This window comes from Nothobranchius furzeri, chromosome 9 (assembly GCF_043380555.1).
Source record: "Nothobranchius furzeri strain GRZ-AD chromosome 9, NfurGRZ-RIMD1, whole genome shotgun sequence".
Lineage (NCBI taxonomy): Eukaryota > Metazoa > Chordata > Actinopteri > Cyprinodontiformes > Nothobranchiidae > Nothobranchius > Nothobranchius furzeri.
The window spans coordinates 47,911,551-47,938,214 of NC_091749.1; the positions used below are offsets into that span (position 1 = coordinate 47,911,551).

A 26,664-nucleotide genomic window follows, 5' to 3' on the forward strand; every position below is an offset into this window, starting at 1 on the left:
GCCTCTGGGTTGACCCTTGATGCATTCAAACTTGTTTTGTTTGCTGTAACTCAAGCTCTGGCTAATTTTTCACCTAAGTGTCTTTTTTGTGTGCAAATGTGAGCACAGTAATCACACTAAAGTCTGGACCAAAACAACCACTGCAAGACCCTTTGGAAGAGGCCATCTCAGTGCAGTTCCAAAGCAGCAGCCTTTGGAGTCTGAGCAAGTTCTAACTTTTATCTGATGAAACTACAAGTGTAGTTTAAGCAACATGCCTTCTCACTGTCGTGTATGCTTTGCATGTTGTGTATTTTCAAAATCAGCTCCTTTGTCTTGATCTACTTTCTGAAGGCTTTTCAAAAAGCACAAAGAAGTAAATTCAATTTGAAGATGTCTTATCAAAATCCACTCATCTTTCTGCTCATACAGTTTTGCCTGGAATATCACCCAGAAAACTGACAGGATTAAAGTCTCCATGTTGTGGACTCAAAGTGGCTCAGTACTGTCTTTCAATATTTACTTCTGGTAGTTAAGCTCCATGCATCTCATCAACAGGCAATCCTACCATTTTCACGTTAGTAGTGACAGGCACACCTCTCTGTGTGTGAAAGGAAAACAAACCACAGGAAAAAGCTACAAGCTAAATGACTGACCGAGTGATTTGGACCACAGGAAACTAACTATCGGTGTGAAAACACCTTTTATCTCACTAGAGATGTCTCAAAGTTCCTTTAGATGAGATGGAATTGGTACTTAGACAGAGCGTCCTCTGGGGGTTTCTACTTAAGCTGTTGTACCCTTGCCCTCTCCTGGAGCAGAAGATGGATGGGTGGAAAAAATGCATGTTTGTGACTTTGAGATGAATGAAGAGACAACCCAGAAAAGAAGCAGAAATACATTCTGTGTTAGAGATGGGGCTGGGACAACGTGCCGCTGTAATCGATTAAATATGTTGATGCAAATAATGTGCGTTGATGTGTCATCAGGTTCAAAACAAACATGGCGGCAGCGAGTAGCAGCAAAATGAGTGAGGCAGGTGACTAAAATCACTCAACCCAAACTCACAGTTCAAAAGTATGGGACTATTTCAACAGAAAATGAAGCGATTCAGTAGCTTGCCGGCCTTGTAAAATGGAAATGGCCTATCACAAAAGCACAACTGCTATGCACCAGCACGTCAAACGACGGCATCTAGGAGCAGCGTCTGCAAACAAAAACCACCGTAAGTTTTCCATTTTTTTAACACTTTTTTTTTACCATCCAAACACCCCCATATAGACATGCACTCACTTCCACACACGAACAGACCGGAGCAGACCCACACACTCACACACAGAGAGATAGACACTCAACCTCAACTCATTTAACCCTCCCACTGTCTTCATGCGTGACCCCCACGAGGAAAGTGGACCATTGAGCAGGGTTGATGGTTTATCCCTTGAGGTCCATGTGGTAGGGATGAGGTGGTGCTCACTCCTCACCCCTGCCACATGGACCTCAAGGGATAAACCATCGATCCTGCTCAGTGGTCAACTTTCCTCGCAGGGTCACACCCATTAGGACAGTGGGAGGGTTAAGCTGCTTAGCAGTAACAAATAGCAACAGCTGTTATCTGTTTTGTTAATTTTTACATGTGTCCCATGCTGGCAAAATGATTCGGAATGCGCACATGCTGATCACGAGAGCTGGCGAGAGCTGACAATGTGAGACAGCGCAAACTGTCCACAGTAAAAATGTTAAAGATAATGTATCACCTGGTAAACGCGGCCGTCGTGGACACGTCCATCATTGTTGAAGTGCTTGCAAAAGCAAAATGACCACCAACTCTTGATTGTCAAGTGTAATGTTTGAACTTATTTTTTATACTTCATGCTCCTCCAGATTGTTGATCTAATAGATCTAAGTTGCACCATCCACTACTACTACTACTACAACTTTATATTCGAATGTTTTTTGATTAAAATGTGTTCAAATGAAGAAATGTGTGTTTATTTCATTGAGATACATACATTTGTAATAGTCAAATTGCCATACAAGTCAAATAATGGGGAAATAATTGATAATTGAATCAAATCAAAATCTAATCAAATTGACAAATTAATCATTAAAGTTATCGATGCATCTAAAAAATTCACTAAATTAATCGATTACAAAAATAATCGTTTTGCTTAGGCCTAGTTAGAGAGTCTGAATGGTTTTGGTTTCAGTACTTATACTATTCTAGATGCTAATCTAAGCTGGAAAACAATTCCTGAACTTTCATAACGGATGAAACAAACTACTTCTTATGATCTTTTTACACCAAATGAATCATCCATTTTACTCCAAACTTCAACTTTCCTACACGGTGTGGTAAAAATCATTATAGTTATTCAGCTTACTCTAGTCTGGATCCAGAAAAAGGTTGTGGTCTCCAACCAACATGCTGCGTAACTATAAAACCCACAATTACTCAGCAATATCTGCTCAGATTTGAGCATGTCATCAAGATGACCGCCAGACCATCAGCCTTGTATTACACATCATGGATAAATTACAGCATTAGCTTTGGTCAGCAGGTTGGTAAAAGTAGCAGTGAAAAGCTCAGGGCTTCATTGAGGACATGAACCAGGTGGAGGGTGCTGACAGTAGTAACTGGCAGCGGAGTTGAAGCAGAAAAAGATGAAAAGTGACAGCCAAAACTCACTCAAAACTGCTCTCACTACAATTATAGCTCCTCACATTGCTCTGCAGCCATCAAACGCCTCACTGTTAAGCACAGGATGCTCTGAAATTCACTGGCCTGCCAAAATCAAGCAGGCTTATGTGTAACTTTGTCTGGGAGAAAGCGACAGAGCCGAGAAGAAGAAGATCTGTACGACGTTCTGGAAAAAGTTTGCAGATGCCAACAAACATGTCAAGAGACAATAATTCTCCAAATGATTTCCATATCATTTCAGTGTAAACTGTGTACAAGTGGCACCGTTTTCTAGCAAATGTCAGTGTGTTCTGGGACTTGGTCCAAGAGCAGACTGTTTGATGTAAACATAACTTGAAATTCTTGCAGCATCTGGTGTCATTGAACAACGTGGCTGTTCGTATTTGACCTGCATGGAAGCTGTTCTGGAAAAAAGGGATTTGCTGACTGAAGAAAAAAAAAACCGATTGAATGGGACTCTTTTTAACAAGCATAGTTCTTTAGCTAAACATGCGCCATCCTGCTTATGGAGGAGTAAAACAGGCAGAAATGTGGAAGAAAATGGCACAAGCTTAACTTTGAATTTGAGATGAAGGAGAAATTTGAACATAACAGTAAAAACTTTTAAAGGTATTACCATAAATCCTTTGGCGAGACCAAAAAATGTGTATATATATAATTAATTAACCTATAAAAAATAAAAGATCAAATATGTCCTTGGCCATGCATTAAATAATTATTACCTTTAAGTAGAGAATCATATTTTTCTATTTTTATTAGCGCAGAAAATATTAACAATACTGTAATTCAAATATGTAAATCTGTGTTTTGTAAAACGGCTTGCTCCTGAGAAAACCACAGCCATGTACAAAGTCTTTCCATTTGCACTAATTCAGTGATCACCACACAATCAGCTGGCGCTCCAATACAATTACAAATGTGGAACAACAGATGATGATCATTAAAACAGCCTTACCTCTTCAGCATAAGCGTCACAAAGTTTGTTCCCAGAGAGCAGCTTGTTTTTCAAGCTCTTGTTCTAAAAACAAGCAAACAAAGAAATAATGTCATTCACATTTAGTCTGCAACCTGCATGTTCTTAAGGTTTTGTTTTAGCTCCCACAAAAAGCACTTCGGCTACTTTGGTTTCTCCAGCAGAGTGTTTAGCTGCAGAAGACTCTTGGCAGTAAACTGGTTTTAATTTCAGATAAGCCTGATGAGCAGTGAAATGGGTATTGTTTCAGAATCCACTCAAAAACGTATAAATTGACAGAAATGCAGTTTCCAACTATGATGTTATGATTTGCCGCTTTTTGTGTGGTTTTCTGTTTTTGGTTTTGTGCTTGTTTACCTCTGTTCCCTGTTATTTTGTTCAGGTCAGCTGCAGCTCCTGTCAGGAGCCCTCCCCTTCCCTGTGAACCTCCTGGAGAGTTGCAGCTGAACCAAATCACCAAGACTGCCCTGACCCTATTTCAGGCCACTGCTGCCGTCCTCAGCGTGGCGTTGGTTTGGACTATTTGTCTCGTTTATGGAACAAGTGTACCTTTGAGCTATATTGTTTCAGTCAGTGGAGGAATCTTTGTTATTAAAACACTTTTGAACTCAGGGACACGACTGTTATTCCTGCAATTGGGTTACTGTCTGAACAGCCCCCCCCCCCCCCCCCCCCCCCCACGGATCAGTCAAGTTGTTATTTCTGGATTTTAAAGAATTAAAAATAAATGACAGGTGGACAGATTTTCTCACATCTCCCTAAAAAGCTAAATTTATAATAAAGTTATTGAATTAATTGCTTTTCTTATTTTTATGATCTAATTTCTAAATGTGAATCACAGCTAAAATGAGGACTTTTTTCTATGGTCACCCTACAAAATGACATTCTGAGCCAGAGACGTTCTGCAAGACACCACTTCTTTTCCTCTAAAGATATACTGAGTAAATTTATTCCAAGTTGTTTAAAGAGAAACCAACAAATGACACAGCTGTGAGAGAGCATGCTGAGACAGAAGGAATTAAAGCCTGAAAGTGATACGAGCAAGATGAGAGGGAGGTGTGTTTTCTCTTGCATAATTAGCAACGATCTGTTGGTATGAGTGCTCCTTAAGTAACTTGATGTTTAACTCAAATTACACATCCAGATCTTGAGATGATCCAATAAAACAGCACAATCAACCATGACTAAACTTCACTAAAGTCTGAAAGACCCTAAATTGGTTTAGCGAGAAAGCTATTCAGAATGTCCCTTCTGTGAATTGAAACCAGACTTAGGTCCTCAAAGAGTTCATGCATCAAATGAGAAAGCTACTTGGAAAAAAGCAGGAATAATTCAGTAAACAGAAGACAATGTTTAAGCCATCCATATGATATTAATATTTCTAAAAACCTTTCGTTAGATTTCTGAGCAACACCTTCCAAAACAAGAGGAAAACAAAAACCTACAGCTCTAAAAATCATGTCACGTCTACCAGCTTTTCTGTGTTTGCAGAGCAGCAATGCTGAGAGTGTTTGGGATGCCTTTTCACCCTTTTTGTCTGTGTGAAATACAGATTCTGCTGACAAAAATGTGCACATGAATATATACTTTGCACCATTGCATTTCAACGGTCCATACCTTTATTTCAGTATTAGAGCATTTGTGGGCTGACTTAAAGAGTGAATGAATATCAATAAATGAAAATCGTATTTAGAAGGTAATTGGACACTGATTTATACAGAGCTGTGCTGGTTTCATATAAAATACAAAACTTCATCAGACACTATCTCATCAGATTAGCACAGACTTATTCACTGCTTTTATTAAATTACCATAAAATTAAGAAATCCTAATGAAATTATTGAGCCAGTTACATTGAGTCAATGGTTAAGATTTTAATTTGTCCACAAGCCAAAACAACAAAATATTTGTAGTAAGAAATGGAAGCTTTGGGGGAATAAATGTTACATTTACTCAACTACAATGCCATGGCCGTAGATATCTAGCATTAAAACATGGAGTGAAATTGCTTAGCATGCTATCGAGTGTTACCTAAGTTGCATGTCTGCACTGGAGGAAGGAGATTCTGTGACTTAGATTTCTTCACATGAATAAGCAGTTACACAAATGTGTGTTGAGACAGACTTAAACATGACATTTGTGCAGAATAGAAAATAGCTTGTATGACTGGAAAAAGCTAGATGAGTTTGAAGGTGCAACATGTGAAGCCTGATTTATACTTCTCCGTCTGCGTCTGTGCGGGCACACGCAACACCATTATGCGTCGGCAGAAGGGCTCGCAGAGGGTGACCGAGACATGCCGCAAATTTTAAACATCTGTCAAAAGTGACGGAGACCGCAAGCTTGTGATTGGTCAGGACACTGCTTCCTGCATATATTTGCAGTATTTACAAAATAATGCTGTCAATTTGCCACAACGCCATAGCAATATGATTCAATGGTGTTCTTTTTTATGAAAGATCATGCAATGGTGACATAAATGTTTTTTTTTAATTAATGGTCTTGCATCAACTTTGATGCAGTGCAAAGATGGTCTTAGTGTGTAGAAAAGAAAGAAACCATCAGATTGTACATAAGAATTCCCAGTGCAGCCGAAACAGTCCCAAGGTGCTGTGTGTGCAGCTTTTCATACCTCTGTGACACAGATTTTCAGGATATTAACTTGCTTCTGTAACAAATTGAGTCTCACTTTATCAGTACCGCGGTAAGCTTATCAACGCAATCGTGAGTGTTGCACTTCTGGAATCTGTCTCCTTTTTGCAATGCATATCTCTCGCCCACACATGCGGCGTACTGTACTTCTGAACACATACACTATATGCACTCTGAGCTGAGGTAATGAGCTCCATTGGCAGCTGTTTTGTGATTCGGTGAGGCAAAACTGCCCAAGCATCAATTCCACACAGGGATACCTCCTCTCACTCCTACGGAGCGACCACCATTTGAGGATGTGTGGAACTGGAAGCTATCATAAAGTGTGACATAGCTTAGCCCCGGGACATGCTGAGAGTGAAAATAAGATCCTTTGGAGTTTCTATGTCACACAGGATTATGCAAAATGAGACACACTGAGCTTCATGTGTCATAATGTGTTATTCCTACAGAACTGTCATCCTCTGGACCTATGGGCATTTTCCTTTTTTTATGTTGTTTTTGTTGTTGTTTACAAGTAATTTTTTTCAGTTCGGGTTATAGTGACACAGAGGCTGAAATGTACCTCAGCTACCATTGGACAGAAAGTAGAGGCTACCCTGGACCCAACAAATATAAACACAAAGCAGCTGTTTTACCTTCTTCCTGAAGCATCAGGAAAAGTATCATACTGTACTGTGACAGTCGGTGGCAGATAACATTCCCAAGGGAGTTTCCAAATGTGTGAAAACGTTTGCAAGAGCTCTATGTTTTCTTGCATAAGTGGCCTAAGGGCTTTCCTTTCATGTTGATGAGATTTAGAACATTTTCTAGTCATCGTGGGCATCTGGATTGCCTCTGAAAACCTTCCCGATTTGGTAGCAATGATTTAGAAGGTGCAAGAATTTAGGGATGACTTTTGTTGGAGTGTGGCAATCAGTCTATGCTATTTTACTTAATACAGTATCACACCATGAGAAAATTTCAAGAGTTCAAAAAAGGCTTCTGAAACCAAAATCTGACATAAAATAATGGATGTTTTTTTTTTGGAGTGTTTATAGAGGCACTAGAGATCCACATGTAAACACAACATGATACTAAAGTGCTTTGTCCCCTTTACATCCTGCTGTAAATGTATGTATGTGTCCGGTTGGTTGCTTGTTCTTCATAAATTGTGTCTAGAGGTGGTAGAGATGCTGGAAAATAACCATGCAGATTTTTTACCTACTTTTCCCTTTCTAACATTTGCCATTTTGACTAAAGATAATCTTATCAGATAATCCTCTTTTAGTTGGTGGATTACGAGCTACTCTGGTCTGTTTGGAAGCACAACAGCACCAGTCCATGCATAAATCCAGGCTTTCAAACATGTTGGATTGTCTGGGTCTGATTTTGAGGGACAAGTGAACATGTTACCTGCTGAATGTGACATGTAGAAAGCTAGGTGACAGAAGCTCGCTATGCTCCTCCACTGGGAATAGTCCAAGAGTCAAATCTATTTGAGTGTACTGGTTAGTTTGACCCAGTTGCTACACAGCCCACACCACACTGTAGGACCAAAACTGCTTTGAAAATCATCTGTCATTTAAGCCTCTTTTAGAAAACAATGCTGCCAATTTGCTGCAACGCTGAGCTGGCATCAGGAAGCCTTAGGGCATTTAAAAGTGGTCAGACCGTGGTGGTTATGTGGCAGAATCGTGTCCGTTTTACAAATGATTACACAGTGGCAGTAAAAGGGTGTTATGGAGGCAGTGGTTGCCCTGCCGTGGAATTCTGTTTAACTTGGACATATCTTATCTATGTATGTATTTATGTAGTGTGATCTACACTCATTAAGCTTTTTTTTTTAACAAATCACTCCTAAAGTTGTCTGTCCTCCACAGTCCCTGTGCAGTTTCAGGTGATCTGAGCTCTAAGAGAGAGAAGCTCCTGGAGCTCTGCATTACTCCAGTTTATCGTCTTTGCTGGTTCTGTTTGCAAAAGTGACCGCCTGTGTTTACTTTCATTTTTTTAATAGTTTTCGTCCAGAGCTCGACAGTAACTCCCCACCTGATCATTACACCACCCTCTCTTGCGCCAAGGTGTAATATACGTTCATGAGGTAATATTACTGCCAAGCATAGCGGCACAAATTCAGCAAAATTCCCTCATTGCCATGCTGCCACTGCCCGTTCATAAGACACACAGCGGCAGCAATTATATGCTCATTTACCAGCAATGGTGTGTCTTCTAAAAAGGGCTTTAGAAATCCTGCTGTGTGAATAGAAGAAGAAGATTCGAGATGGCGCCAGTGTTGCTGGCTTGCCGTCTGTCAACTCCTCTACTTTTTGTATTTTTATTGTTTTTAGCCTATGTTTTACAACCCGCTCACCCGAGATTGGTGTATGATCGTCATATGCTATTTAAAATAGGTTTTGCGGTTGGATTTTTACCATCTGAAGCGGTTGAGCACCGGAATACTTCCTCTCCCCTCTACCTGGATGGCCTTCCGGCGTGCTGGGAAACATCACCATTTACGCACTCTGCTAGGAGGAAACGTAGGAGGAAAGGCTGTCGGGGTGGACGGCTCGTCAAGCTGAAAGCATTGAAGCTTGCCTTTTCTGGTGGTTCGCAAGTTCGTCCACTCGGTCCCTGGCGCCGTGGCGTGTGGTGGGTTTGTGGCTCGTTCCTGTTGCTGGCAATTCATGGGAGTATGGTAAGCGCTCCCCACCCTTTCAGAGATTCAGTTGGAGACAAGCCGATCTGAGGAATCTCTGATCATTGACTAGAGCTTCTTCCACCATCAACAGTTCTGAAGTATCCTTAAGGTGGGGCCTGGTCAATGCTAGGTCTGTGGCTAACAAAACATTCATTGTGAATTAATTTTTTACAACACATGTTCTCGACATCCTCTGTGAGATGGAGTCATGGATTCTTCCTGGTGAGTCCTCTGCTTTTAATGAACTAATCCCAGCTGACAGTGCTTTTATTAATGTGTTGAGGACCACTAAACATCGCTGTGGATTGGTGGTTACTTATAAAGCTAATCTGAAGATGAAACATTTGCAGTCCTGGTCTCCTAATACCAGTTTTGAACTGTGTTTATTCGAACTTGGTCATCTGCAACCTATCCTCTGTGCTGTAGTATATAGACCCCCAAAATACAATAAGGATTTTTTGCCGGAGTTTTCAGAAGTCCTAGCAAACTGGGCTGCTAGATACAAGCGGATATTGCTACTGGGAGACTTTAATATTTATATATTCAGGAAAACCTTTAGTCTTTGATTTCATCAACCTTGTGAACTCTTTGACTTTTACGCAGTGGGTTAATGGGGCCAGACAGGAATGTGGCCACACACTGGATCTTGTGTTATCACTGGGGTGTTCAGTAGATAATCTGACTATTAAGGATGCAGTTCTTTCAGACCATAATCCAATATTATTTGAGACTACTCTGCATAGCAATTTGCTGGCACCTGTTACCCCCAGTAGGTATAGTCGTCATGTGAACTCTGACACTGCAACTCATTTCACTTCACTGTTTGAACAAGCCTTCTTTGATTTATCAGACAAGTCCTCACTGGATGGATTGCTTACTTGTTTTAATGAGACCTGTGAGCCTATCCTTAATACTGTTGCACCGTTAAGGCCCAGGAGAGGAAAGCGTACGGTAAATTTATGGTCAACGGACGCTAGTTTAGAACAGGGGCTAGTTTAGAAGATGCTCTCTGAAGAGCAGGGTCTTCAGGAGTTTCTTGAAAATTGTTTTACTTATAGCAATCTGTGTACTCACTGTATTTTTTATTTGTATCTTGTGATACAATGTTTTTTTTCTGGACTTAGTGGTTTATGTTTTTACTTGATCAGTGTAGAGCCTTGGTGGCATCTTTTTGCCTGTAAGGTGCGATTTACAAATAAAGTTGAGTTGAGGTGAGTTGAATAGGGCTTGAGATTAGAGATAGTTCTCATTAAAATTAAAGACCAAGTTCACTGAGAAATAAATTTTCACATATTTTTGAAATATGGTCTGAGTCATCATGCATGGCTCTCGATGGGGAAGGCTGTTGTTGGTTGAGCGACCAACATAAGAGAATGTCTTGACTAGTGGAAGCAAATGGTTAGCGTTAGCCACTCCACCATACAGCAGAGGTCCTTCAGGTTTGAGTTATTTGTGGGGATTAAACATCAACATTGCTGTAACGTGATGAAGGAGCTATTCCTCCGAAGGTTATTTACCTTCTCTCCACAGATGCCTCTGACACAGTATTAAGCTGCATGAGACTGCCTCAAGGTCATGCATTCGCTTCTAAAACTGCTTTCTTTCCAGCAAGAGAAGAATGAAGATAAAGGACTCTTTCCTTTTAATAAATCAAAGAACTCTATTTTTAATAGAGCTAATCAAACAAAGTGTTTGTCAATAATATAATGTTGACCAATCTGTGAAATGACAATGTTAAGATTAATTTGCTTGAATAAGTAATATGACTTTAATTTAGCTGCACTAGACATGCTGACTAGGGATGAGCCGGATACTCGTCTCCGGTACGGATAAAGCATTTTTGACGAATACGAGCATGAAACGAGTAAACCTCGGAAATATCTGTAATCGTGCTGAAGGAAAATCCTCATTGGGTAACTGACTGTCTTCACGCTCTGTGATTGGCCAGTCACATAGAGCGCCCGCCCCTCCCTACACACAAAACTCTCTAGCCGGCCAGGAGTGCAGTCCGTCCGGCTCATCCACGCACACACACAGACAGTAACGGATGTCGCTGTGATTGCTTCACTGTTGCTCACGTTTCTTCAGTTTTCCCTAGGTTTTCTTCAGCTCGCCTCTTTTTCGGTTGAATATTTCAAGTTACTTTTTTCGTAACTTACATGGTGCATTTGACAAGACAGAGCTGACGTGCTGCATCAGTCACTCACTACCTCCGCTCCGGTCGGGTTTTTTATTTTTTTTAACTCCATCTCTCTCCCTCTCACCCTCTCTATCTCTCTCTCTCACACACACACACACCTTAATCAACATTGTTTTGTTTAACTTTGTGTGTGGCAAAATGCCAAGAACGTTAAGAAAAAAATCAGTTTAATCAAAATAAAATTAAAAAATATATACATAAAGTTGTGTCTGGTTCTAGCTTTTCATATTTCCTAGTTCCTACTGCATGAGTTCAGATGTATTAATTCATGCACTTAAATATTAATGTTCTGATTTTATTAAAAAAACTTGTTCTGCAATAGTTTCTTTACTATTGTGATCAAAAATATTTAATCTCAATTCTGAGGCTGCTCTGTAAATAGTTTTCAAATAAACAATACACATATCAACTTCTGATCAATCCATATCAATTTCAGACTTAGAATAATATATTTATGTAAACCACACCCACTTCCGGGTCATGTCACACCCATTCCGAGTACAGATACAGATACAGATAATTTAGTTGGTTGAACAGATACAGATACAGATAGTGGTGTACTCGCTCAACCCTAATGCTGACTACACAAAATGTAAACGCATGACACATTGTTTTCACTGATCCAATCAGAACCTTCCTTTCTGAAGCGTGGCATGGTCTCTCTAGTGTTTATAAACCTGCCAACTTAGATTCGACCAGAGTTCAAAACATCCAGATTAATAAAACCAGTCCCACGCCATCTTAAGTTCAGTTCTTAAGATTTAACTGGAGTTCTCAACAGCTCTCTGAGTTCTCTACAGTTCACTGCAGTTCACCGCTTGCTAAGCGAAGTATCAGACAGGCTATCCAGACTTCCTTCTTTTTAAGCAAAGAACCAACAAGCTGGATAAAATCTGTTGCATTTTACCAACCAAGCAATGGTTCCTTTCAGAATAAAAGCTGAACTCAATGACCCAAGGGGGTCCCTCTGACGCTGTGAACCAACTGTCGCTTTTACCTGGAGACAATCCAAAGACTAGCCTGTCATACTGCTGACGCTGTTTCACCGGCTCCTGTACCGAAAGGGGGTCCGAGGACCTGGCATTCTGGATCTGTACGGAGGTCTCATCAAGGGTATATGTAGAGCGACAAAATGGTGTCTCATGTGTTTATGAAACTCCGATCAAACTCTGATCATAGCTAAAAGCAAAACATCACAACATCGTTCAGACTTGCTTCTCCGGATACGAGAGTTCTGATTATAACATTACTCTCACATACACGATTCATCTCATGTCTCATTACACCAGACCCATTCATCACTTAGAGATAGAGTTAGTCTTGTTTAAAATTGTTTAAATTGTTTAGAAATAAATCTTCTCAAATGTTTAAAGGTGACTCTCTCTTCTCTTGTCTCTGACTTAATACAAGTGTTACATAATCCCTCCAATAAAAAGTTCCAATCTTCTGGTTAAAATAACCCAACGGTCCGTAAAATTGATTTCATATTTACTATGGAATCTTACGTCTTACGGGTCCTTCATTAGATGTAAATTAACTTCTTTTACATTGTGAAGCAAATGGAGTCAGTGGTATAGGCACATTACTGTTAGAGAAATGCCTGAGGGCTATTTACTGATGTTCTCGTTCAGCTCTCACTCATCTGTAGAGTCCTTTTAGCCTCACTGTCAAGGGTCCGAGACCAACTTCTCCAGAAGCAGATTTTTCATTTCTTCTGGGTAAAGTTATTCTGCCATTCTCACCACAGAGTGTGAAAGACATGTAATACACACAGCCATATTTCATTTATGTATCACGTCCTCCCACTCAGCTCTTTCATCCAGCCACACAAAGTTTATTCAAACTATACACAGAACTGCCTTCAGTGTTGATATTGTCATGCTCAGTAGTTAGACTCACACTAGTCATGGCATGCACCTTACCTGACACCACTTATCAGTGCTATAAGCGAGACAATGTTGCCACAACACATTTCAGCTAAAAAGGCCAATAAAAAGAAAGAAAGAAAACCCTCAAATGGCAAGATGTTTCTCTTGCATGAGTACTTCAGATGCTTGCATTTTATGGAAATATGCCTTTATTATTCATGCCAATTAAAGGCCACAGCAAACAGAGCACAGTGGTTCAAACTGTCACTAACATTTCCTGGAGATGTGAATATATACAAGGCCAAATCATTTCAATCACCATATTAGAATTAGAAACCTGCAATTTCTCTACAATATTTCAATTCAGTTAAATTGTGTTGCACCAGTTCACAATGTAAACACTCTAAATGCAACATAAAAAGCAACATATCTAGTTAAAATTAAAATACAAATAAATCATATTGACATTCAGTCCTTCAAATCAGTTTTGTCACATTTGAATAGCGGTGTGGTTAGCAGACTAAAGGACCTTTAAATCACATGTATTTATTTATTTTGTGAATTGGTTCCAAATGAAAACTACAGACAAGCATTGAGCTGTTACTCATTTGGAATGTCTTCAGTAGCATCTTTTCAAATATTTGAGTTTTGGGTTGTGATTGTGTTTATTGTGTTTTATTTCACAAATCAATGAGATGCAAAGTCAAATGAAAATCTTCTCCGATAAAGGTGGATCTAAAATGTGTGAAGTGAAAAAAAAACTTCATTACAAGGACATTCAAGAAAGTCACTTGTGGTGAAAATAGCTGACAATTAGAAGTCTCTTTGATGGATAACAACGATAGGGATGGTATTTTATTCAGCTTTATTTGAAACGTGTTGTGCTTGTTTCTTCTCACAAAAAGACTAGCTGTAAACCAGTAGGACCAGACAAGGAAATAACAGCATACTAGATCATTTACAGTGCTAGATTGTGTGTCCAACAGTCCTTTGTTCTGCATTCTTGTTCATGCATCCAGTGTGGTTCTTGCAAGCCTCTCCAGTATGACTTTAAAAATTATAAACTGTAAAATATTGAGCTGTCACTATGGAAACTGGAATTAATTATGCATTTAGGGGCCTACAAACAGTGAAGTCTGCAAACGTCTGTGCTTATTTCCTACACCTTCTCACACATTCTGAGATCGTTCAAAAAGATAAATACATTAGAACCTGGATGTAGGTGCAAATTTTAAAAATGGGCACCAGAGAGCGTGTTCTCAAGCTGACGTGACCAGGCTTGTTGATAAAATATTCAAAGATGGTACACCTTGGATTCTGCTATTTTACATGAACAAAGGTTCGTCGCTGAGAACATTTTTTAATTTATTACTTTTGAAAAAGATCGGTCACTAGAAGAGAAGAAGAAAATTTTGGACTTTTTATACTTAACTCTCCCACTGTCCTAATGGGTGTGACCCCGCGAGGAAGTTGACCACTGAGCAGAGTTGATCGTTTTTCCCATGTGTCCATGTGGCAGGGGTGAGGAGTGAGCACCACCTCATCCACAGTAGGAGGGTTAAAAACATCAGTTTGTTGCAATTTGAGAAAAAAAAGTAAAGTTACAGGCTGGTAAAAATGTAAAAAATTTCTATACATGGTCATGGTATTATAATGATATATTTGAGTTAATAATATCCTGTACTTTCATTAATCCATTTTGAACACCGACTACAGCAAAATCCACTGATGTCTCCATACTGCTTAGTAGTAGTTACCAAAACAACCAATCAGCTGGGCAGAGCTCACTGTTTACTGTGTGCGCATGTTTGCCAAACTCTCCTGATCATTTAAAGAACAAAGTGAAGAAACAGAGGGGCGCCTGCCTAATCAGTGATGCACCTCTCTTGTATTAATTATACAATTTGCAGATGCACAAATTGACAAATAAACAGCTGTTATTAAACACAGAAAATGAAGAAAGAGAATATGTTTTGCATCTTTGTTTTGGCGCTCCTATGTGTTGCATACACTTTGTACCCATTTTATGCACCACAGGCTGAACTGAAAATAGCATTAGCAATTAGCTTCTGATAGAAAATAGATGGTGAAACTATTAGATTCGAAGGCCTAACAGATCTACGTCACACTGTCACTGAACATTCATGGGCTCACCCATCTTGACTCGCGCTGGGGAAGGCTATTGTTGGTTTAGCAACCAGGAAAACAGCAGATAACGTCTCAGCTAGTAGAAGCTTAGCATTAAAAACTCCACCATACAGCAGAGCTCCTTCAGTTTTGTGTCCAAAACATGTTTCTTTTTTCAGGTTTGTAGAGAAAAAAAATTGATGTTGCTAAGCAATTTAAGGCAGTGGTAGAGTCATGTTGCTGTTAGCCAATCACAGGTGAAATGTCTAAATAACAATAAATAAATGAAATAGGCAAATCTGAGCATTGTTTTTCCCGAGTATGACTTACAAGGCACTCATTCCTACTAAATACCACTGCAAATGTATTAACCCTTTAGGCGCCATAGTTTTTTCAGTAAAATATGATTTTTTTTATATCACTATTTAAAGAGCTTGTAGCTTAAATCTGGTTAGAGATAGAGGAATATTGCCAATTAGAAAAAATCTTCAGTATGAGCCAAGTTTTGTGATAGGAACAAATTCACTCACATAATTTGCATATTATGATGTCATCAGGTAGCAGCCATATTGGAGTGCATCACATTTGCAGATTTTTTTATGTTTTTGTCTTATTTTCTTAGTGATGTTATTGTTTATGATACATATATACATATTCCTATATAGACATATATAACTATGTATATATATGTACATATATGTACATATATATATGTATAGATAGATAGATAGATAGATAGATAGATAGATAGATAGATAGATAGATAGATAGATAGATAGATAGATAGATGGATGATAGGGGCTGAATTGATCACCAGTGGAGTTTTCACCGGCCCGATCACCACCACCACATCCCCCTCCCCCCTGGCACGGTGGATCAAAGGATCAGACCCGGTACGAGCCGTTCCGACGCGGAACATCGGATAAGGGCTGGATGGGCTGCTTGTGTAACCGTGTAGTCGCTGTCAGCCTGACGGACTCTGTTGCTGTCCGCTGAAGCCACACTTTCCGTCTCACTAGAAGACGGCAGATCATCCTCGGACAGGAAATATTCTTCCTCGAAATCCGAATCTGCCAGTACTAGACGAAGAGCTTCGTCAGCACTGAACATTCCACTCGGCATTGTGTTTTTTCCCCTACCACTCGCTCGCTCTCACTCATCTGACTGCTCTGAAAACCTCCGCGGCTCTGCGACTGGTGGGCGGGGTTCAAGTTCTAAATACTCCATAAATTTGAATAGTAACACACCCACAAATGCTGCTTGGACTGAAGTTACAGGGGTCTGCCACCCCGCAGTGTAACATATTAACTGCATGAGGGCTCATTTCTGCTGCTGTGGCTTATTAAATCCAACATTGCTGCTTGTCGCAATTCTGCGACTTTGGCGCTTAAAGGGTTAATTAAAAGGATTATCCACACCTTTAACATGCAGGCTGAACCTGTTTCCATAGCTTCAATTACCAAGATCCTGGAAATAAGAGGCTGAAATGTGCATTATCTTTGGGGTGGATACTACTTCTGTAAGTTTTCTGGGAACAAGTCTAGTCGGAAGAGACCCAGTGTCATACCCAAAATCACAGATGTGGTTATTTATATCCTTTATGGCCTAAGAAGGGATGTCTCCGTTTTCATTTAGGATCTGTTACTTCTGTAAGAATCTTGGACAGGTATAAGAATAACACTGAATTTTCGCCGAAGTGTACAGTAAGGCATTTATTGTTGTTGTTACTAACCTTTATTCATACTGGTGTTCTTGTTAGTAAATTATAAACTGGCCATAGTAGTCCATGCTTTAAATATGAAATCCAGTAACAGGAAATGGCAACAACCTTCATTTTTCACCCTTGGATAAGAATTTGAAAATGTATATGCATGTATGGTATATTATTTTTTATGTAAGGGTCATAACCTCATAACCGGAGGGTTGAGGGATTGAGTCCCCCTCAGTCTGTTGCAGTTGTTGTGTCCTTGGGCAAGACACTTAACCCACCTCACCTGCTAGTGGTGGTGGGAAGGACTGGTGGTGCCAGTGCTCAGCAGCCTCACCTCTGTCAGTGTGCCCCAGAGCAGCTGTGGCTACAATGTAGCTCATCCCCACCAGTGTGTGAATATGTGTGTGTGGGTGTGGGTGGGTGAATGACTGATTGTGTTGTGAAGTGCCTTATAGAAGCCTGGAGGTAGCTATACAACTACAACAAAGTCACTTACCATTTTTAAACAACTTTAATGATTTATTTGTATTTTTTACATTTCTAGTATTTTCTTCTTTCCCTGAAATATACATGTAGTTGATGTTCCTGAAAAATGTCAGACGCATATTCTAAGTTCTGCCAGTTTGACAGTGTTTGCCATGTATTAATGAACAGATTCCAGACATAACATATCCAATTACAATCTCTGTCAATCCAGACTAGTATCTTCTCCCAGAGCATGAAAAAATAAGACCCTTGCAATGAAAGGAAATGGAGGATGGGCCTGTACACACAACACATGACAAACTCTAACTGACAAACCCATCTAATATAAATTACTGGCATTTGCAAAGCAAATGTTCAGTTTGCATAAGTTATTAATTATGACACATACACCAAGACATCTTACAAGACATTTGGCAGATTCACTTGAACTCATCTTGGCAGTTTCGTAGGAACTCTTGAGGTCAAAGGGAGGGATTATGGATAAATCAAGGTGCTTTATTGTCATAGATCCATTATTAAACCACATAAATATATGCATGCAGTATAAAACGTGGATAGCAGAGATGTTTTCTAGTGATTATGGTGCAAACATATCCATTTTTTTTTAGTTTGGCTGATGTGTGTTTTTATACAAATCTTCAGAAGAAGACAATTTGATTTGAGGCTATTGTAAAGCACAATCATGATGAGCTATAACGTGTTGTCACCTCCTGAGTGCATCAGTCTGAACATTCCATTTAATCAGAAATTGGCTCTCAGTTCAGATGCAGGACATATTAAATCTAACTTGAACAGAAATATTTTACACATCCTCATTTGGCAGAGCCACATGTGTAAAATCAGTTTCAGTTCCCTTCTTCATTCCTCATCTAATAGTTGATGAGTTGTTATGATACAAGGTATGCAACAGACATTAAAGTTACACAATGAAACAAGATAGGAGGAACTTGAATCTCTTACATAATTGGGGAATGTTTGCCTCTTCAAGAGGAGCTGACATATTCCATGTGATGCAGCTTCCATTACCAGCAGTATAATGACATAGCTCCGGTCTTTCCCTGAGCCAGCCCGCTGATTTGACGTTCCTGGTCATGTCATTTATCGCTTTTGGTTTTGTTTTGTTTTCAAACTGAGTAAATTATGTCAGCTCATACAATAAAATACATCATGTAAGGTTTCTGATGCGGGGAGTGACTAATGTAAATTTATAAGTCATATATATTTAAGATGTAAAGATTTGAAAGATGAAATTACTAAACAAATGTGTACTAGTTTAAGTGCTCAAAAGAAAATATGGTAAATGGCTTGTATTTGTATAGCACATTACTGGGTTCTACAACCCCCCAAGGTGCTTTACAACATATTCAGTCATTCACTCACACAAACAGATGCTGAAAACAAATGCACAATGGGTCTGGGATAGAGCCTTGCACGAGCCTAAAATCTGAGCCCGTGTCCGGCCCGGCCCGAGGGGGTGGAGCCCCGGCCCGACCCGGCCCGAAAAGGTTTTCAGGATTCTCTGGCCCAACCCGAGCCCGACTTTTTTTTAACCAACTAAATGAAAACAAAGTGCGTCAATCCTGACCAATGTGTTAAAAGATGTGCAGGATCCGATCAATTTGTTTTTCCCTCATTTACCGTCACGGAGATGACGGCGCAGGCTCTGGTGGTAATCAAGTTAAATTTGATCTCTTTCCAACAATTTTCACAAGAAAACAGAACAGTTAAAAGCAGGGCTTGTGTTGTGTTGACTGGATAGTTCCCGTGTTTGACAGTTTATTTTTGGAGAAAGAATAGAAAGAATTACCCCGACACATGCAGACGAACTGATATTTTATTCTACGCACATCGCAGATGTTGCTAAATCACCCAAGAAAAGATTCCCATCTGAACATCTGAGCTGCTCAGCGCAGCTTGCTGTCAGCGCGTACGTATGGTGCACAGCGAGCTGAAGTTGTGGAGATTGCCTTGGAGCGCGTTGCAGAACCAGAGCGCATGCGGGAAGGTTCCTCCCACTGAAGCGAGTGTTTTCCAAACCCGGTCTCTCAGAGAGACTTGTCACTTAGAAAATGTTCCCTGATGATGAAACTTTGGCTGAATAGTGCTTGTTCCTGTCTCCAATGTGGCGACACATCCAGGAGCTGTCTGAGGAGAATCCCAGAATCTCACATCCTCTTCAGCTCAGGAAGTGCCTATGATTACGCACAAGTGTGACCCGTCAACCCGGTCTCACAGTAAGACCGGGTTGGGCCTGTTCAGTTTTTCGCAGACAATCTTTACATTTAGAATTGACTTATAGATATAAAATTAATTCAGTAAAATATAAAGCATTTTATTTAAATAGCCATTAATTATTTTACAAGCACAGAGATCCGCATCAGATTCAGATCAGCGGGAAGCTTCCTCCGACTGAATTCAGTCGGAGGAAGCTTCCCTCATGCGCTCTGGTTCTGCGACGCGCTCCAAACCCCTCTCCACATCTTCAGCTCGCTGTGCACCTTACGTACGCGCTGACAGTGAGCTGCGCTGAGCAGTGTCCAGCTCAGATGTTCAGATGGGATTCTTTTCTTGAGCGATTTATCTACATCTGCGATTTGCGTAGAATAAAATGTCAGTTTGTCTGCATGTGTCGGGGTAATTTTTTCTATTCTTTCTCCGTCAAAATAAACGGTCATACACGGGAACTGTCCGGTCAACACAAGCCCTACTTTTAACTGTTCTGTTTTCTTGTGAAAATAGATAAAATTTAACTTGATTAACACCAGAGCCAGGCGCACTGCACCGTTATCTCCGTCACTGTAAATGAGGGAAAAACCAAATGATCGGATCCTTTTCTGACCTTCCCCACCTACAAAGTTTAATTACAACAATCAAACGTGACAGAGCCTGGATTTGTATTCTGAACAGTCTAAACATGTTTTAAAAAGAAATGTATGACAAAAGTGGCACCTGCTCAGTAAAACCACCAACAGGGTGAAAAATATCAAACTATTGTTGGCAGAGACGGGCTACAACTTCTGGATCCACTTTATATAAATCGTTTTATTGATTATCTTTTTATGAAGGATAACTTTGACAAACACGAGCGACCGGTACCGGCTGCTGTCACCTGTTGTGAGCAGCGCTCTGCTGTATGAGGGTAGGCCCCGCCCACAGCGCCGTGGCTGCTGTGGCTCCCAGTGTTTTCTTTACTGTGGGAAACGGGTAATAATGGCTCTTTGATGGGAACAGTTTGCCGACCCCTGGTTTAAGTGTTTCAATTTTTTTTAAATGAATTCGATTAAAAATAAAGGCGCCTGGCCCGGCTCGTGTCCGAGGTAATTACACAGTCGTTGGCCCGAAGCCCGGCCCGAGGGCCGTCGGGCCGGGCCGACCTGAGGGCCTAGGGCTTCAGTGCAGGGCTCTAGTCTGGGATATTACTATAGACTTTTAAGGCTGCATAGTTGAGGAAAAAATAAATTGTTATTGGTTAATATGTATACTTGCTACTTATGCTTTGGATCATATTTTGAACAGTGTGTTAATGTATCCGTTCTCAATTGGCCTCATTTGCTGTGCCAGAGATTTCTCTTAACTGGAGTTTTCAAAATGCAACAAGAACTATTTAACCCTCTCAGGCTCTAAATAAGTTTTGATAAAAGTACCAACAACTAGGTCCTTCAGGGGTACTTCTGAGTTAAAAAATGCTCATGAAATATGTATGTGGAGTAACCAGTTAGGTAGGTTTTAACGTTGCAAATCTGCAACGCTTGCCTCCAGAGGGTTAATGAAAAGATCATAAAGTATTAACGCACATTTTCAATTTACTATAAAAAATATTGTTGTGTCTTTCAAATGCTTTCCCATGATTTCTACTGATAATAACATTCGTTCAAGGGAAAACCACACACGGACTCTGGTGAATAACTTAATCAGACATCGGTGGAGAACTAAGCTTTCTTTATATGCTCTTGTGTGATATTTACAACAGTCTTTAATCATTTTTGTACAAAATGTGTGATTATGAAATGCATAGACATTATGTAAAGTTGTTCAATTCAAATAAAGTTTGATTATCCCTTACAGTATAACAAAGAACAACATCTGGAGACTGAAAGTAAGTTATATGGACGTCCAACTGTGCCTCTTGAGTACACTGTTGTGTATATTACTGTAATTTAGTGTGTTCTTTATTTTCACCATAGAAAAATGACATCTTGAAAGCATTTTATGACATCTGATCTCATTATGTAAATTATAAATTTGTTTACCGGTTTTATGAAACACCTGCAAGCAGAAAATACAAATAAATCCTAATCACAAAACAAACACAATATATTTTTTGATGAAGTTGGCACTTGTGCATTTGAAATGCACTACTCAGTGTCTTTATTGGCATACTTTACCAAGCTCAGACAGTTGTATTGTGTTAACTTAGAACAGTGCAGTAAGTCAGTAGGTTTATATTATATTTGCGTAAGTCAACTTTGTAAGCAAAGATGCACATGTTTCTGGTAATGTGTTTAGGAGAGTTAACAAAGTACCGTTTGCAGGCATGTCTTAGCATGATTTAACATGCCTCGTTTGGATTACAGGGTTTGCGTGACCAGATGAACGTTTTCTCATCTGCCTTCAATTTTTCTTTTGATGATGTGGAAAGCATCCACAAGCGGGAGACACCTGGAAAAGGTCCCAGGTCACACTGAGGGTCATAAAGGGAAAGGCCAAGGGGATGCTGCAGATGCTCACAGAGATTAAAGCTGCTAACTACCTCACCCAAAGGGAACACCTAAAGCGGAGCCTGATGATGGAGTCTCTAAACCACAGAGGTGTGCTCCAAAATGCAACCTCAGTGTCCAACCCCCATCTATGTATTAGAAACCAACCAGGGAACATATTTAATACAATAGTTCTCTGAATCCTTAAAGGCCAACTTTTCTCACATTTTTTATACATTTGCAGTGGCCTCAAGCACAAATGAATACCTTGTAAGTCATACCCTGGGGCAGAAAAGACTTAACTCCATCACTTTGTTGTTGAATAATTTTTTCTACCTTGGATTCCAGAGGTAGCTTCTCACTTTGGGAAAGCAAAGTTTGATCAGAGATTATTCCATTACACTCCGTCACTGACATCTGAAGTTGGGTGCTCTCCTGTTTGCTATGTGTACGTAGCCCTCTTAGTTTGGTAATTTAGGCTGATGAATCCCATGCACCTAAAGCATCCACCTCTGGTACTGTCCAACCCCCATCCGTATTGTCCTTCAACACCCCCCACCCCACCAGAAGTACCAAATCATTTTGAGTTTTACTTGAATACAAATACAGTTATCCCCCCCCCCCCCCCCCCCGCGCGCAACAAATCCAAATACAGATACATTTACTGGCTAGAGGCTAGAGAATTTGTACTTGATGGTATAAAAAGCTACACTATCAACTTTAAGCTTCACCTTAAGAGGTCTCTTTTGATGTTATTAGTTTGGTCCATAAAACCTACTGGAAGTCTATATACTGTTGACACAGACCAGTTACACCAGTGCCCTCCCCTCCCAACACCTGAAGCAGTAGAGATTCAAAGTTTGTAGAAAATATAAACAAGGAAGATTTATTGTTTTCATTATCCAAGAAAAAGTGCTCACCAAAAGATCTTTGAAATATGCAGGTGGAACACAGTGCAACACTAGAAGAAGACAAGTATCCATCCCTATGCCCACCACAGTCGCAGACGATCTGCACAAATACAGTCCAGCATCTGGTGATGGACACTCATCCAACTCTACATAGATCTAGGTGCCAGCATGCAGCAAAAGCCCCTGACCTGTCAGCATTTCCAGATGGAGCTTGCTGCACACTAGCTTGGAGCTTCCCTGAGAGATGAGCCTTAGAAGACCCCAGGTGGTAAGCACCTTCCTGTCTCCACCAGCAGCAGACGAGGGCCAGTGTGCCAGCTGCAAGGGGCAATGGTGCTGCAAACACTCTATGAAGAACACAGCCTGGAAGTGTGAGGAGTGTGATATGGGTCAGTGTCTGCAGCGAGACAGGAACTGTCACTTTCCATTCTACCAATACGTTGGAAATTGAAGAGACTGAGAGGAGAGAGAGTTTGAAAAGGAAACCCTGCACGGGATTTGAAATCTTGTGTTTTTGCACTTAATGAATCAAAGATTCAGCAATGTTGTTGTAAATGTGTTTTTCACAGTTCAAATGTAATATTCAAAATTGGGTATTAATGCAAAACTGTTTTATTTTTCTTTAGCTAAAACCCTAAAAGGAAAACAGCTTTATGATAACAAAACTTCCAGCTTCATTAAATAAACCGGAGATGAGTGTTAGATTCATCACATTTTAAATTATCCAACAGGGACTGAGCAGCTCCACTCTCAATATGTTTTGTGTTGCACTTGAGGTAAGAAGTGTAATTGCCAACTTGTTACCGCTCTTGACCCAAAATGTGGTGGACTGTTCAATTTTTTTTTCTGTTAAGCTGCATGAAGAGTGGTGAATAAAACACTTGGCATCACCTCAGAATAGCTGAAAGGACCACAGTGCAGACATGTTTGGACAGTACCATTATTTATAATAAGGCCAGATCTGTTGAACTCCTCAGTTAGGTTATGGATAAGTGGGTACTTGCTGATGTGCTGGCTGCATTCGTTCATAAATTACTGTTTTTATGCATCTTGTAAATTTTTTAAAATAAAAACAATGATTTAATGTTAATTTGACAAAGGTGTATGATGAAGACGTAGTGACAGTTTTCATACAAGTGTGGTATAGAAACAGGCTGAAAAGAAGGTGTTTCAAAGAAGGATTACCCTAATCCTAACCCTGCTCCAAAAATGACCAACAGCAGCCCCCAAACAAACCCTAACTCTAACCCTCAGAAACAATTTTTCTACTCCACCAAGTCTCTAACATGCTGTTAATTGTCAATAATAAATGAATCTGAATCCATAATTAAGTGGTGTTACAATAAATACTATGAAAAATAAAACATATGAACTGTTTATTTAACTGAAGGCTAGCTGCCATGCTTTCCTTCAATATTTACATTCATTTTTTATTGTATTGATGTTTTCTAAATCACCTAAATCTTCATTACATTCAAAATTCTTCCAGTTTATCATCATTCCTACTACAGCCATACTGTTACTTTACAATGACAAAATAAGATTATTTATGCTTTACATGATGCCCTTCTGTAAAAAATGTTTTGGATTTCTAGCCTGGAACTATTCCTTGCCTGGACACTGTCTCGTACAATCATGACAGTTTAAAATGAACATCATGTGGAGCCAGTCTTTGTTAAAACAGCCACCAGCTACAATAAAATAAAAATGAAAACATTGATAAAATGTAATTCTTTGGAGAAACTCAAAGAAATACCTACAGCCACTGCCTTCATCGGTTTTGACGCACTTAAATGTATTTCTTTTAAAGAAAAAAAGAAAAGAAAGTTCTACCTTGAAGTGTCACAATTGAATACCAAAGAAAACTGGTTACTTGTCTGGAAACGGAGGACCAGAAATCAATATCCATGGCAGGCTGTGAGGAATAAAGTGAAGCTGCCAAGGGACAGCCTGGCATAAGCCCCCTGAACGCGGGGAGTCTGTCTTTACTCCTCTCACATGAGTTTCTAAAATCTGAGTTCAGCAGTAGGTCCCATGAAGCAATACAGGGCAAACATTTAGTATGATAAACAAAGCAATGTGCAGAATGACACAAATGTAATCCCACTAGAAGAATTCTAAGATTTATGCATAAATGCAGGAGCTGGCAGCAGGTGGCTGGGTCACCCAGGCGCCCCATCCACTGCAACTAAGGAAGTATGAGTTTTCATTTGAAGCTGATGCAAAACTAAGAAGTATCTCCCTGAGTTTTGCGGCTGATTGTTTCTCAGTGAATAGTGTAGAGTTTAGTGGGTACTTTGACTCTGTTATGAGCCATCGCCGTAAGGCTCAGGCTGTAAAGGAGCGTTATATAATGAGTCACATTATAGCTCTAGTAAATTGAAGCATGTGATGACACGAGAAGCAAAAAGTTGTTTCTTTTTAAACCCAACAAAATGTCTAGATATCATTTATGAATGTTAGTGAATGAGTTTGTGTCAATGTTGCACATTTAATAGAATTTAAAGAGCGAGTCACCCCAAATCAACCTTTTTTTGCTGATGAACTGAATAAGTGAGTGTCTGATACTGCTGTAGAAATGTGTAGTCATTATTTTGACGCTTCAGTACATCTTATTCAAAATAAAAATATTCAACTTAAAACGTCAGTGTCGCGCCCTCTTCAGGTTCAAAATATGTAAATGTGGGATTTGAGGCAGCCATGGCCAATGGCTACGAGGTACCCAATTACCTCGTCTGTACCATTTTATTTCAGAGGTGGTATAAAAGCAGCAGAGTCTCAGGCTAGGCCCCTCCTCCATGGTGAGTCTGAATAGCAAGACACCTCACGAGCACCTCACAAGCCACCTGTTCAGACAATGGGTTCAAGGCCGCTCACCTCCTAAACAAACCTTCCTCCCTCCCCTCTGTTGAAGGTGTTGAGAATTTCTCCACCTCAGTCGACTGCTCTGAGGAACTTACTTTGCCATTACAATCTAGGAAGTGCTGCCTTTTCCAAGCAGAGTGTGTGTTTGTGTGGGTGTGTGTATTTGTTTGTTTGTGGCTTCGTCCGAGCGTGAGTGTGACTCTGGTAGGTGGGTGACTTGCTCTTTATTGAGGTTTAAATGTAAAGATATGTAGCTCTTCTATTCTTGTGTGATGGTGAGATAACAACACATAATCCAGACACTGGCAGAAAAAAAAGAAATGTATTTTTTTTTAGATAAAAGGAAAGATTCAGCATTTGGCATTTTGCAATACACGGTAATTTATCAGAAATATTAAGAACTTCACCCCATGTGTGTGTGTGTGTGTGTGTGTGTGTGTGTGTGTGTGTGTGTGTGTGTTTTGAGTTAGTTAAGTTCTTTTTTTTTTACATACTTGTGCTGCTTCAAACAGGGAACGCAGTGAACGGTGACTACTCACTACCTTATTTAACATCATTTTAAAATACACACATGGTCTTTTAACATTAACCTTGAAAAGAAGTCAGCAAATATCCAGTCAAATATTTAGCAGAACATAGTGTAACAAAAGATTATTCTAGAAACCAAGGTGAGGAAAAATGTTCAAAAAAATTATTTCATAAATGGGATGTCCAAGGTAAAAAAAAAATTCATGATGGGGGGGGGGGGTGGGGGGATGGGGGGGGGAGATCAAACGCCAATGACGCATGATGACTTGCTTAATCAACTAGGGCATGA

The 26,664-nt window shown here is 39.9% G+C and overlaps 1 protein-coding gene across 1 annotated transcript in view; it reads right to left on the reverse strand.

The window, feature by feature from the left end:
- luzp2 (leucine zipper protein 2) overlaps positions 1–26,664 on the reverse strand; it is a 276,903-nt gene that overhangs the window by 77,216 nt on the left and 173,023 nt on the right. The window contains exon 6 of the mRNA XM_015953680.3: positions 3,636–3,698. Coding sequence (XP_015809166.3) covers positions 3,636–3,698 — 63 coding nt within the window. The remainder of the gene's footprint in view (positions 1–3,635; positions 3,699–26,664) is intronic.